General features: G+C 39.9%; 1 protein-coding gene across 2 annotated transcripts in view; it reads left to right on the forward strand.

Annotated features, from left to right (window-relative positions):
* The window catches only part of LOC132103829 (protein Shroom4-like), a 44,932-nt gene extending 30,964 nt beyond the window's left edge, over window positions 1-13,968 (forward strand). The window contains exons 1-9 of one of the 2 annotated variants that reach the window (XM_059508892.1): window positions 2,106-2,439; window positions 3,496-3,654; window positions 4,565-7,088; window positions 8,748-8,806; window positions 8,945-9,568; window positions 10,023-10,652; window positions 10,882-11,020; window positions 11,452-11,724; window positions 13,205-13,968. In XM_059508892.1, the coding sequence (XP_059364875.1) occupies window positions 3,599-3,654; window positions 4,565-7,088; window positions 8,748-8,806; window positions 8,945-9,568; window positions 10,023-10,652; window positions 10,882-11,020; window positions 11,452-11,724; window positions 13,205-13,498 (4,599 nt within the window). In that variant the 5' untranslated portion in view covers window positions 2,106-2,439; window positions 3,496-3,598 and the 3' untranslated portion in view covers window positions 13,499-13,968. Of the gene's footprint in view, window positions 1-2,105; window positions 2,440-3,495; window positions 3,655-4,564; window positions 7,089-8,747; window positions 8,807-8,944; window positions 9,569-10,022; window positions 10,653-10,881; window positions 11,021-11,451; window positions 11,725-13,204 lie in introns of those variants that run through there. The other variant, XM_059508889.1, reaches the window with a different exon arrangement.
* Window positions 13,969-14,537: the final 569 nt, after the last annotated feature.

The raw sequence follows: 14,537 nt of genomic DNA on the forward strand, positions 1-14,537 counted from the left end.
AACATTTGGCGCATCATTAAACGAAAAATACGTCAAAGATGACCACGAACTCTTCAGCAGCTGGAAATCTATATAAGGCAAGAATGGGACCAAATTCCAACAGCAAAACTCCAGCAACTCATAGCCTCAATGCCCAGACATCTTCAAACTGTTTTGAAAAGAAAAGGAGATGCTACACCATGGTAAACATGCCCCGTCCCAACTATTTTGAGACCTGTAGCAGAAATCAAAATTGAAATGAGCTCATTTTGTGCATAAAAGTGTAAAATTTCTCAGTTTAAACATTTGCTATGTTATCTATGTTCTATTGTGAATAAAATATTGGCTCATGTGATTTGAAAGTCTTTTAGTTTTCATTTTATTCAAATTTAAAAAACGTCCCAACTTTTCCGGAATTCGGGTTGTATATTTTTTTTCTAAAAAAGGAAACTTAGTTGTTAATTTTAAGAGACCCAGGAGTCCTATTTTCTCTTGCATAATTAATATTGCACTTTAATTAAGCAAAAACGCATTTTATCCGATTACTCGATTAATCGATGGAATTTTTGGTAGAATAGTCGATTACTAAAATATTCAATAGCTACAGCCCTAATACACTTGTGCAGTACTACCCTACCCTACCCTATGTAACTTGTCACAGTTAGCACCCTCATATACAGTACACATTCCATATTTCAGTTCACTTTACGCTACAATTATTCATAACATGGTTTTGTGGGGAAGTCATGGCCTAGTGGTAAGAGAGTTTGACTCCTAACCCTAAGATTGTGGGATTGAGTCTTGGGCCGGCAATACCATGACTGAGGTGCCCTTGAGCAAGGCACTGAACCCCTATCTGCTCCCCGGGCGCCACAGCATAAATGGCTGCCCACTGCTCTGGGTGTGTGTTCACTGCTGTGTGTGTGTGCACTTTGGACGGATTAAATGCAGCGCATGAATTCTGAGTATGGGTCACTGTACTTGGCTGTATGTCACGTCACTGTCACTTTCACTTGCTATGTGACTTGGGATGCTGTAGTACGGTGTGACACAATGTGGAGCTAGAATGTTGGAATGTCTGTGGAAAATGTATCAAAATGTCTAACAGTGACTTGTGAAATTAGCATTATTTTTGCTGTCTTTTTGAGAAAACAACAACCAGTGAGGATCTACTGTACATACCATTTGCACAGATGGACCAAACAGGGTCACAGACCTGTTGTTAAAAAAAGGTTGTGTTCTCGTCATGCACTGTATTTGTCCAAAGTTTTAAAACTCATAAAAAGGCAATCATGAGTAATCAAGGGCAATATTACAATGGAAGTTTAGTTACCAACATTCTTCAAAGACAACAGGGTAAAAAAAAATATGAGAGAATTTTCATTTGTGGGAAAACTATCCCTTTAAGATTGACCCTGGGTTAACAGTTTCAACCGAAGAACCCATTAGTGTGAGGTTGCGCACCATTGTAATTGGTCTTACACATGATTCCTGGGTTTTTGTTGTATTGTCAGTGTTGTAATCAGACTGACCCCATTCGGACTTTATCAGCCCTGCTGATTAGATTAGGAAAAGCGGTTTATTAAGCACAGCTGATGCGAGTTCTCTCTATCCGGCAGTTGCTGGAATAACAAAAGACACACTGTTACCTCTCAGATGTGCTTTGCATTGTTGTTTTTTCTTCACTATTGAGAAGAGCAAGAGTACAAGTACCTGGCCTCATGCCCCAGCGACAATGCACCGTTTCAATCACTTAGTCTTATTCCACCAATCTGTTACTCAATTCTGCGCGCGCTGTCTCTCTCTCTCCCTTCTGCTCCACCCCCTCAGTCTCTCATCACTACTGGCTGAAATGGACTGCTCTCTCCCAGGGAGACAGGAAGCGGCCCTCACATTTTTCCCCCATTCAATCAATAATAGGAGAGAATGCTAGGTATTATTTTAGCAGTGGCTTGCTGCTTTATCTCCCCCAAACATAGTTTCCTCTCCGTCTGAGCACCGCTTCCTCTCCTCCTAATGTCATTAGAGTGAGTGAGTGAGTGGGAGGTTGTGTGTGTGTGTGAGAGAATATGCCGTTTAGTGGACTGAACGTTTGGTCTTCAGTTGTGACTTGAAATGGTGAAAGAGAGAGAGAGAGCTGCTGTTTGAGAGGGGAAGTGAGGGGAGTGTTTGTCTGATAATTTTTTCCAGGACTTGGAATCTGGTCAGAGCCTCAGGCTGCCTCATCACAGCTAAATGACCGCCAACCTTCACTCATATGAGCGTTGAAGCCGTTAGGGTCCTGATAAAGACTGGCCACTCACAGCAGACACAGACCTCAGGGTTGTCCTTTGACTCGAAACATCTACTGATGGATTAGACCTAAACTTCACCTTGAACCTGAAGCTAAACAATCTTGTATTGGATTCATCACGGAATATTTCTCTTTTACTTTGAGAACATCTGGAGTTGTCTGAAGTGGTGAGGCTAAGATATTTTGTACTTTGCTGAAAACCTTAAGTGGAGGTGAAACCAGCTTTAGTTTCAGCCTGGTTAACTGGGTTTCTGTTTCTGTTTGATCAGATCTTATTCTAGGAGACCCGATTTCAGCCATAACTGAATATTTACTTGAAGTTTCTATATTTTGCCTTTACATAGCTGTAATTATGGAGCTTCACAACAGCTTGGGGTGTTAGGTTTAGTGTTTTTGATTAGATTGTAAGTTTTATTGGACAAGGATGACGATAGTTATTATTAGCCGTCTTAAGAAATCTTTAATTTCCTAAGAATGCAGAAGTGATTGTAATGAAATATTAATTACATGGGTTTTTGATCGAGACACATTTTAATTCTGCAATGCCACTGTGATGACGTTTGTCCTTCATTTTTCTTTAGCCTCTCTTTACTAAATGTGATGTGATGCAATATCATGTTTGTTTTAATGTGTGATTAGTGTTTTTAATGTTTTAATTTAAGAGTTACAACTCTTTAATGTGTGTCAGTTTGTTGTATAACACTGAATATTGTTCTGCATGCTTACAATAACCACACTCTGAGAACTGCCATTAAATAGCTAACTGAAGTCAGTAAAGATATCATTATTTTTACACTAACATTCAAAAGTTTGATGTCAGTAATATTTTTTAAGATACTTTTATTCAGCAGGGACGATTAATTGATCAAAAGTAACAGAAATAAACATGTATAATGTTACAGAATATTTCTATTTCAAATAAATGTTGAGCTTCTTTGGCTGTTATTTTGCTGTGGATACCTTAGAAAGAACCAAACTCAGCCATTTCAGACTCTAGTGGATGGCAGGTATGAAAGAGTTCCAAATGACAAATCCAAATGTATTTCCCTTGATTCCTGTACATTTATCAAGACTGACACTGCTTTGGAGTACAGGGTCTTTTCCTCACTCTTGAATGCTGTGGTTTCCTGAATGTGGTTTTATTTTTGTCAGTAATTGGTACTTAGAAATATGAGGCTGATGTTATGACTTCATGTTCACTTATGTCTCTGTTCTTTGAGCAGGCGCAGTGTGCCAGTGATCCGTCCCCACTCTTGGCACCTGGCGAAGCTGTCAGAGGCACCCTGCACTACGGGCACTGGTGACCCCTCAGATGGCCCCCCGGCTATGCAGCTCCACTTCACACCCCTCAGTGTACCGTGGCACTCCGGAGGTGACAATAGGTTGGTAAACTTACCTTACTCTCTATAATGATTTCTTTCTTTTTAGGATTTCAGTGTTGCAGTGTTCAGTGTAACGTGATTTATACTAATAGCTTTAACAGATCTTTGTGTGTCGACGGGAGAGCGAGATAGATCTCATCGTTGAATTAGGGAATTTTGCTTCCAGCTAATTTCACAAGGAAAACAATCAGAGAGGAAGCTGGTGATCTCACATCTAATGTCAACATGTGGCTTACCGGATGCCACCGCTATTTTCAGAAGTATGACTCAGACATTCTTCAAAGATCACCAGCAAAGTGAGCAAAACACACAAGAAAACCTGCAGTACAAGACATAGCATTGACCTGAGGGACTAATCTTTAACTTTCAAATTCAACATAAATGTTTGTTTTGGGGAGACTTGTTCTTTAGTTTCTTTCTGCTGAAACTGAGAAACTTAATCATAACACTTGTAAAACAAAATGAAAAGCCCTACATTATTATTATTATGTTTATTTATGCTGCGTGTCTTTTTATTCTAACTGATGGAAAATTTGACTTACGATATGTCTACACTGTTGTTAGTTCTTTATTAAAAAATTATTATTATTGAATGTAGTTCTTTTTAGTTTTTTAATTTTTTTTTATTGAGTAGAATAAACTAATTGTGATTTCAAAATACTTCAGTCAGTGCTATCTTGCATTATAAGTGTGGCAAGAGACACTTTGTAGACTTTCAGGAAGCTTTTGCTATAGGAATTTTACGAACCAAATGCAAATTTAAATACAGTACTTCATAATTTGACATTGAAATTCCAAGCTGGCATTAAAAAATGTAAATTTGTTTTGGTACATTTTGTAGGCAAACTTTGAAATCCTTATGGTGATTGTTACATCATCTAACTTGGTTTGCTTCTGTTTTGTTGTGCAGTGAGCTGTCCATGCAGTGGGGCCATATCTCCAGGCACTACAGCACAGACCACAGTAGCTCAATAGGAAGTATGGAGAGTCTGGAGAATCCTCCCAACCAGGGTTACTATGACAGTCAGCTCTCTCCCATTGATCCTGTCATATTCAACAACAAACGTGACTCCGCTTACAGCTCATTCTCAGCCAGCTCAAACACATCCGATTACACTGTCCCTGTCAAGCCTGAGGATACCAACTCTATGGACAGTCTTCTCCAGGGTTTTGGTTCTTCCTGCAGGTATCCAGACGGAAGCCAACATTGTGCCTCCAGTGGCCATGGAAGCCAGCGGGAAGAGCGTGAACACTCCAAGATACTTTCTGACAGAACTAATGCCAAAGTCCGACCGTCATCCTACAGCTGCGAGGAGGAACATTGTGTGCCACCGCGGCCACCCATGAGGAAGGACAGTTTTAGGGCTACTAAAGGCCAACCAACAGATAAACGCTGTGTGTCTGCTCCTGTAGGCATCCCTAGTGTAACCAGCTGCATGGTTGAAGATCAATCCCAAATCCAGGAAGTTTTGACTGGCGATGTTTATTTAAATGGAACACAAGACAATGAGCAAGAACGTAAAGGATGCACCATTGAACCTTATTACACATTCAACTCTAAGAGAGACTCTGATGGACATAACAAGGCAACTAACCATGAGAAAAAACACTTGGAGAACTATTCAGAAACTGTGGTGGTGTCTACGCCTTCTCTTAGTCCCTTATCACAAAGGAATAAGGATGAGAACTTTAATACCCAACTCCAACCAGAACGTACTATCCAGTCAGCAATGCACAGACACAGTGCACCAGAGAAACTTTTAGCTTCTCAGCTGTGTATGATGGATTTTTCTGCCGACAAAAGTTATAATCGTGCATCTCCAACTTGTCAGTGGTCACAGTCACCACTTTATCTCAGTGATACTAGTCCAAATAAGGCCCAGGGCCGAACAAGTAGATGTTCCACACCTGATTCAGTGGCAACTTCTGAACTTGAGGATCCCAGGTTAGAAGAGGATCCTCTTGATTCTGGACAGAATCTCTGGGGGAAGCCTATTAATGTCTCTGGAAATCCCATGGAGAATGGATTCTCCACTGCTAACTCTCAGACCAGTGATAAGAACTTTGGGTCTGTAGGTGTTGGCATGTGTGTGGACACTCACCTGAATGAGAACGGGGGAGAAGTGAGGGTAGACGATGGCAGCATCACAAAGCAGTCACAGAAGCGGCAGTTCCGTAGCAGCAAATCGCGTCGTAGAAATGAGCGTTTTGCAACAAACCTCAGAAATGAGATCCAGAGGAAAAAGGCCCAGCTGCAGAAGAGTAGAAACCCATGCGGTGAGGAGACTGTGGAAGAAGAGGTTGCAGATCTCAATATGGAGGCAGTAGCTCCTCCAGAGTACCATCAACCCAGATCCCAAACCCAAACTCTTACCAGTCCTCCCATTGCCTCCTTGCAAATATCCAAACAGATGCAACAAGTTATTGAAACAACCCAAGTTGAGGAACACTCCAGATCCAGGGATGTGTGCTTCCAGGCATCTCAGCCCCAAACCCAGATCTCTCAACATGCCAGACAAATGTGTGTGCATGTGGTGGAGGAGATAGTACCTGCAGATAAACCACGACAGCGGCGATGGACACCAGAATACAAGCTTCAGTCGGAAACAGAGCCCTGTGAGAGTAAGAGAAATGAGGCTACTGGACAGATGTGGTCTGGAAAAATGGGATTAACAAGAGGGAGGACTGGTTCCTCCAGTAGTCGTTCAGCTCGATCGGATGAGTGTGATATCCCTCCCTTTGCAGACCGCAGGAGGTTCTTTGAAGAGACTAGCAGAAAGTTGAGTCAGTCTGTAACAAACTTGTCAAGCCTGACAAGTCGAAATCAGAGACTAGAGAAGCCAGGTAGACCTACCCATCCATCCTCACCTGAACCTCTTGAAATGGCCACTAACCTGGGCCGGAGGAGGTTTTCATATCAAGATGTGCCCTACGTCAACTCACTGGACACTGGGGGACAGTTTATGAGTACCCAACAAGACCAAGAAAAACTGAGGGAGAGGCTGATAGAGAGAGAGCAGGAGAAAGAAAGAGAGCAGGAGAGAGTCAAGGAGAAAAAGACACTTAGAGAACAAGAGAGGGAGAAGGAAAGATTAAGGAAAGAGAGGGAAATAGAGCAACAAAGGGTGAATGACTGGGAAGAGAGGCAAATACTGCTGCAGCGAGAACAAGAAAGGGAATCCAGGAGAGAAACTCTTCGTACCGAACACAATACGAGTAGTGACACACTTCCTCAGTATTTATCTCACGACGCCTGTCAGAAACAGCCACCCATTCCTCAGGTTCCTGCTTTTCTCCAGTCCTCTGAGCATTTCTATAGCAACACTACCACCAAGATCCAGAAGCCTTGCTCAGCGTTCCACCCAGTGACCACTCAGCTCAATCAGTATGATGTAAATCCACCCTTCAAGGCCAGGAGCTACACCCCGACTGAGGTAAGACTGGGAATTTAGCATTGGCATTGTCTAGCTTTTCTCCAGGTTCTCAGGCAGCCCATTGAATTACTAATATAAAAATTCCAGATTTTCAGAGTACCACTATAACAAACATAATTGCAATATACGGCATTAGTGTTGGCTTAGTTTCACTATTTACCTGCTAATAAATACTTTGCCATGACTTAGATTTTATTGTGCCATTGTATTGTCATGGCTGCTGAATCATGTTTGGGGCAAAAACATTAGGCAGCTGAATGTCTTTAGTCAAGTGTATATATATATATATATATATATATATATATATATATATATATATATATATATATCTTTACAACATAGAGACATTTGTTACTGAATTATTTATGCAAGTAAGCTTTCGTCTTGCACTTCATCCTCGTTAATTCATAAAGAATAACCTGTCCTTTACCTCATAATAAATATCTTGAACATTAATACAGATGGAAATCAAACATCGCTCCTTGATTAAATGAAAGAGGGTGTGATTTCCTTTATTGTGGTTATTTACAGTTCTAGGCTCTTAGGAGCTAAGCGGCAAGTCCTTACAAAATGGCTTTGTAAAGCAACTGAACCCCTTTTTTTACTTCAGTTAAAATTATTGTGAATGGGAGGGATTTGTGGTTTTGTTCCTAAGCATTCATTTTAAAATTCACTGAGCCATTAGGGTACTTCTGTTATCTGTAAAATATTATATTTCACTGATCTTAATACTGTTGGAATTGAATAAAGATGAAACAGTTTATTCTGTATGTGAGCTGTTATTTTAAGACATTTGGTATAGTGCCATGTAGATGGGAATGAGACGGTGGTTTTCAGTTTTAGTGCAGACTTGTTTTAATATTAGCATTCATACAGGATATTTTGAAATCGGGCTTCTTCAGAGTCCCAAAAGGCCAAATTTTGGCCAGGATTTCACAAAAATAATACATTGGCTCTAATGCAATAGGAAGATTGAATATGTATTCTATCTCAAGTCACTGGTCTCAATGCTAGAGTCAATGCAAGAGTTTCATCTTAAAACTTGAATTGATATCTAACTGATCTTTGGGCCATTTTTAGTCCTTAAGTGTGTTTAGATAAACGTTTATTGATCCTTGAGGGAAAACTCAGGTTGAATTCAAGAGGGAATTTTTCTTGTTGTAGCATCAAGCCCATGTCCTCTGGATGAAAATCAGAGATACTATTAACTGTACTACTGACTCCCCTTACAGTTGTCAGAACAATGTTTTGAACACTATCAATTATTTTGGCAGTTATCAGATATTATGTTTATGGTGTGCTTTTGAAAATCTGGGCTATAGATGGTTGTCACAACAGCAGTGGGAATGAAACAGAATTTGTATGAAAGCTATAAAACCCTTATAAATGTCAGGGTTGTTACATCACCTACAGTAGATGGTTTCAGATGCACCATATGCTAAAGAACAGATCAGCAGACAGTTGAAAGGTATAAAGTTCCATAAATCACCAGTATAGTGTTTTTAACTATTTACATTGTTGCTTTTTTTAAAGTAGTTTGTACTTTTTTTTAGTGGTAGGTTTGGGTGAAAAAAAAAATTGTTCATTTTAATAAATTATATTTAATTTATTGTTAAATTTATATTTAATATTTAAATATGTGGCGAATATATTTTACAGGCCCATCCTGTGCAGGAACTAGCAAAAAAACTAAACCGAAATTTCAGCTTAACAGAGAGGTAAGGTTTTTGCTTTTATCTCTCAATAGATTAACTTATTGTTATTTTCATATTTTGCGTGCGTTTTACTTATTTACTTATGGTTATTGACAAACCATTACTTGTAAGAAGTATAGCATAACATTTCTTATTCCGCAGGGACTACTCAAGGTGTAGGAGAGACTCCAAGACAGGAGAGGGTGCTGCTGTTCCTAGCTTCACGGGTCAAGGTGGCAACAGCATGACAGGTGGCCACACTGAAGGGCATCTTTTTTCACCCCTTAAAAACCGTGCTATGTCAGAAAATGACATTCGTGTGGACACAAAAGATGTTCAGAATCACACCAGCGTCACAACAAGCAGAATGCGTGCATCCACTCTTAGTGACCTGGATGAGAATGGAGTATGTGTAGGTGAAGTAAAGAAGAAAAAAGGGCCTCCTCCACCTCGTCCACCGCCCCCAAAATGGGATCAATTCCACAAGAGACGGGCGTCCCATCATAACCTCTTCTCCTCCCCGCCACTTTATTCCTCCCCACCTCGACCACAGCCGTGCACATCCCAGCCCTGCAGTGTGCCTGAAATGACACGTCAGCGCTCCTATAGTCTTCCTCCGAGGGAGATCTCAGAGAGCCATCACTGCTCCAGTCAGGAGTACTCGGCGGCTCCCCCCAGCCCTGCTTTTACACATCGGGCCTTTAAACCTGTAGCCCTGCCCCCAAGAGAGAGAGACACGAGGAGGGAACTTCATCAACCTTTGCCACAGCCTGAACCATGCACAAGGTGAAACATACCTTCCAACACATGTGTGACATATAAGAATTATTCATGGTATTTATGTTGATGTCATTACAAACCATTTTCTTTTTTTTAATATTAATAATCAGTAAAACTACTAAAGGCAAACTACTAAAGTTATTCTTTACTACATTATGATATCAAGACACTGGTATCATATTGAATTTTAAAGTTTTATCCAAAAATTTTGAAAATAGTTGTGCTGCTTAATGTTTTTGTGAAAACTGGTTCTCCATTTTTTTCTGAATTCTTTGAAGAATAGAAAGTTCTAAAGAGCAGCACTGATTTTAAAAATAATTGTAACATTATAAATGTCTAAACTGTTGATCAATTTCTGCATCTTAACATCTTACTGACACTAGACTTTTGAATGGTAGTGAATGAATTAAATTTTTTATGTACTTTTGAATAAATTCCCCTCATGTCTGCCCTATTTTAGAATACCTGTCCATAATGCTGCAATGTCAGATGAGCCTAGAGTCACACTGGTGAAGCCCATCTCTTTTGAGCATCGAGCTGAGTGGGACCGGTCCAGTCCTCATTACCCGGCACTGGGCACTACCAGGCCTCTTGAAGTCCCAGAGAAGAGTTTATCATCTGTAGCCATGTGTCCAGAATCCTACTTCTCCATGAACAACTACCACTTGCTGTCCCATCAAGCAGGCTTCCCTGGAACAGCCCACAAAAACCAGATTATTTCCTCCTGCAGTCCCAGCAGTATTGAACATGGAAACCAGCCCCTGGAGACAGACATAGATGAGATCTGTGAGAATGAGCGGTTAGGAGAAATTGACAGGAGGGAAGGAGAGGACAGGATGGAGCTGCAAGGTTTTGCTCGACCAGTTATGGTGCTGGAAACAGACATTGACAACACGCCCGAGGAAGGGTCTCTATCAGCGAGACACCTTAGAGGGCCGAGGGCCGCTTTTGTGGACTCAATTCTAGAGGATGATTATGGTTTATCTAGGAAAGAGCTGATAGGAGAGTTATTTCCACACAGTGTAAATACAGAGACAAGTGGAGAGGGCTGGAGAGGAGGCCACCCAATCAGTGGAGGAACACTAGAGAGGTAAAGCAATCTGATATAATTTCAGTCTTTCTGCTACAAAATGTGTTACTTTCCGTTTCTTTGTCATTCTTTTTTACTAGCACTTTCTGAGTGAAAATTGTTTCAGAGTAAATTGTACATGAATTTTCAGTCTATTCTGTTGTGTTCAGTTCTATCAGAAAGATTGTTACAGTGTCTCCACCTTCACCCCCATTATTTTGCTTCTGAATTATTCATGACTCTTTCCTAGGTCTTCTAGACTGGGAACATCCACAACACAAGTTTCACGATCAACCTGTTATGACACATCGGCTGACAACCCACAACTCCTTGCCAGGATTCGAGAGATCTCCGAGAGGAAAGAGGAGGAGGAAGAGCTCAATTATAAGGTGAAAGATTATGTCATGCTTTGTCATTTATTCCTATGATATGCATTTTCAGCAGTTACGCCACTCTTCAGTGTCACATGACCTTTTAGAAATCATTCTAACATGATGATTTGGTGCTCAGGTAACATTTTTTTATTATTATCAGTGTTGAAAATAGTCGTGCTGCTTAATATTTAAAAAAAAAAGAAAGTTGAAAGTTGAAAAGAACTGCATTTATTTTAAATATAATTTTTTTGTAACATTAGAAGTGTCTTCACGTTCACTTTTGATCAATTTAATGTATCCTTACTGATTAAAGGTATTAAGGTCATTTCTTAAAATAAGGAAATAAATAAATAAAAGGTACTGATTTTAAACTTTTGAATGGTAGTGTATGTGCGTTTATACAGTATATGGCATTTTATTATTATATTAAATGTTTACATTTACAGAAGCAGCTGATGGAGAGCCTTCATAAAAAGCTGGATGTCCTGCGTGAGGCACAGAGGGGCCTGCAAGAGGACATTCGTGCCAACACTCAGCTGGGAGAGGAGGTGGAGAGCCTGGTGCTCACTATCTGCAAGCCCAACGAGGTGGACAAGTTCCGAATGTTCATCGGTGACCTAGACAAGGTGACCAGTCTGCTGTTGTCTCTTTCTGGGAGGCTGATCCGAGTAGAAAGTGCCTTGGACTGTGTGGACCCAGAGACTGGCCACCACGGGAGGGTGAGGATATATATATATAGTCGTGAAAGATAATTTTTATGATTGTCCAGCGATACATTAAAAGTTAGATATATAATGCATCCAACTTCATCTGCATACATACAGTACATACATTAGTCAGGTTAGATGCCATATTGAATTGAACGTAGATGAAAACGAGGCTGTGAGAGATAGACTAACAGTCTTTACAACGGCATTCACTGCATAAAGATACCTCACAACATTCAAAACTGTTTTATGGAATTTTTGGCTACTGAAAGTTTTTCTTTTCATCATTTGAACAATCAGTATGTCATTAAACAACAGCACAATCCATTGAACACACTGTACTTCTGTCCTGCACAGCCCAGTTTCCTGTCAGAAGTTAAATATGATGCTTCCCTGACTAAGGTCTATACTTGCGTATAACTATATATATATATATATATATATATATATATATATATAGACAGAACTGCTTGTGATTCCAGCAAACCCATCGTCTCATCACTATTTCACCATCAAGTTAAGCACATCAACCATAACTCCTTCAAAAACAGAAGCCTTGGAGTTATGATTGATGATCAGCTGACTTTCTCAGACCACATTGCTAAAACTGTCCGATCCTGCAGATTTGCTTTATTCAACATCAAGAAGATCAAGCCCTTTCTTTCGGATCATGCTGCACAACTCCTTGTTCAAGCTCTTGTTCTGTCCAGGCTGGACTATTGCAATGCTCTCTTGGCAGGTCTTCCAGCCAATTCTATCAAACCTTTACAATAAATTCAGAATGCGGCAGCAAGATTAATTATAATGAGCCAAAAAGAATACACGTCACACCTCTCTTTATCAATTGGCACTGGCTTCCAATAGCTGCTCGCATAAAATTCAAGACATTGATGTTTGCCTACAAAACTACCACTGGCTCTGCACCCATTTACCTAAATGTATTACTTCAGACTTATGTGCCCTCTAGAAGCTTGCGTTCTGCAAGTGAACGTCGCTTGATTGTGCCATCCCAAAGAAGCACAAAGTCAATTTTATGGACTTTTAAATTAAATGTTCCCTCCTGGTGGAATGACCTCCCCAACTCAATCCGGGCAGCTGAGTCCTTAGCCATCTTCAAGAATCGGCTTAAAACACATCTCTTCCATCTTTATTTGACCCTCTAACTTTAACATTCACTATTTTAATTCTATTCTTAAAAAAAAAAAAAAAAAATCTAACTACGTTCTAATATTTTTTTATTCTATGTATGTGTGTAGCAAATCATTGCAAAATGTAAACTGTAATGTTAACCAGCTCTAATCTGCCAAATATAACTATAAGGCATGAAGATATTAAGATGTCATCATCATTTTCTATAAAGCGTCTTTAAAACTATGTGTATTGTGAAAAGCACTATACAAATAAATTAGACCTTGAGTTTTTATCCTTCTGCATGTCTGATTTGCTTAGCATTTTGTTCTTATTGTCTCTCACTGTTTCTGTCATGTTATAGCTACAACTTCTGGAAAAGAAGAAGCAGCTGCTGGTGCAGATGGGAGAGGCTCAGGAGCTCAAGGAGCATGTGGACCGGCGTGAGCAGGCGGTTGGCAAGGTGCTGGAATGTTGCCTGACTCCAGAACAGATGCGTGACTACAGTCATTTTGTGAAGATGAAAGCAGCCCTACTGGTAGAGCAGAGGCAACTGGATGACAAGATCAGGCTCGGCGAGGAGCAGCTCAGGGGACTCCGAGAGAGCCTCGGCCTGGGGCTGGGGCTGGGGGTTGGGATGGGGTACGGGCAATACTGAGAAGTGCTGAATGAGTGTATCTATAACAGGATTTGAGATGGACCAAAAAGACCTTAAACTGCAGAATGCTTTAAAGAATGGACATTACTACCAACATTACTAAAACTACCACAGATGTTCAGATGTTGAGTTCAGTTCAAAAACACTACATCACTACTTGAAGTCATCTGTATAGTCTTCAGCTGCACTAATAACCATTCGGTAAAGTTGTTTTGTGCTTACTAATGTAACATCTGACAGCCAAAAAATGCATGTGTGCTTGTACTTCTCATTGAATACAGCAGGGGGAGTGTCCATGCACTGCTATTTATTTATTTATGTGTGTATATATTCATACACACAATATATCTCAGTAAATTAGAGAATTCTGGTTTCAAGGTCACATTGCTTTAATAATTTACATTTACGCCTCATGTTGCATGAATCCAATTTCATTCCGTTCTTTGGCATGTTAAGTGTTATTGTTCCTTTTCTAAAAAAAATTGTTTTGTTGAGTATTTGTATGTTCATTGAAAACGTGTACATGGTGGATGCTGAAGTGCATCTTTAAGTCACAGAAGTTTCATTCTGTCATAACTGGAACTTTTCTTACACTAAATGGTGTGGCGTATTGTTGCAGTGTTTTCAAAAGGGGCCATTTATACTTACTTTTTATATTCAGTATGCCTTATAGTACTCGCTACACTTTTCTCAGATAATTATTATTGCCAAAGATCAAATTTGTCTACATAAGGATATAAATGTGCTATGCCTGTTTTGAGAAATATGCATAAATGTCTTGAAGATCAGCCTTGCTTTACCAAAGATCTTATATTGACATGTTTTTTGCATAAGAGTTTTTAGTTAATTGAGATGCACTGTTTAACCTTTATGTATCATCTCAAATCATGGCAACTTTTGAGGCGATTGCTACTAGATTTCCTTTTCTTTGTGAGAAACTGGACATTTCTTTTGAAGGAAAGAGAATGCTGCTTTGTTGACCATTTACTGCCTTGAAAATCTTGTCTTTTTTTTATTGCAAAACCAGCTTGAGATGAAT

The sequence above is a fragment of the Carassius carassius genome, chromosome 2 (genome assembly GCF_963082965.1).
Source record: "Carassius carassius chromosome 2, fCarCar2.1, whole genome shotgun sequence".
Classification (NCBI taxonomy): domain Eukaryota; kingdom Metazoa; phylum Chordata; class Actinopteri; order Cypriniformes; family Cyprinidae; genus Carassius; species Carassius carassius.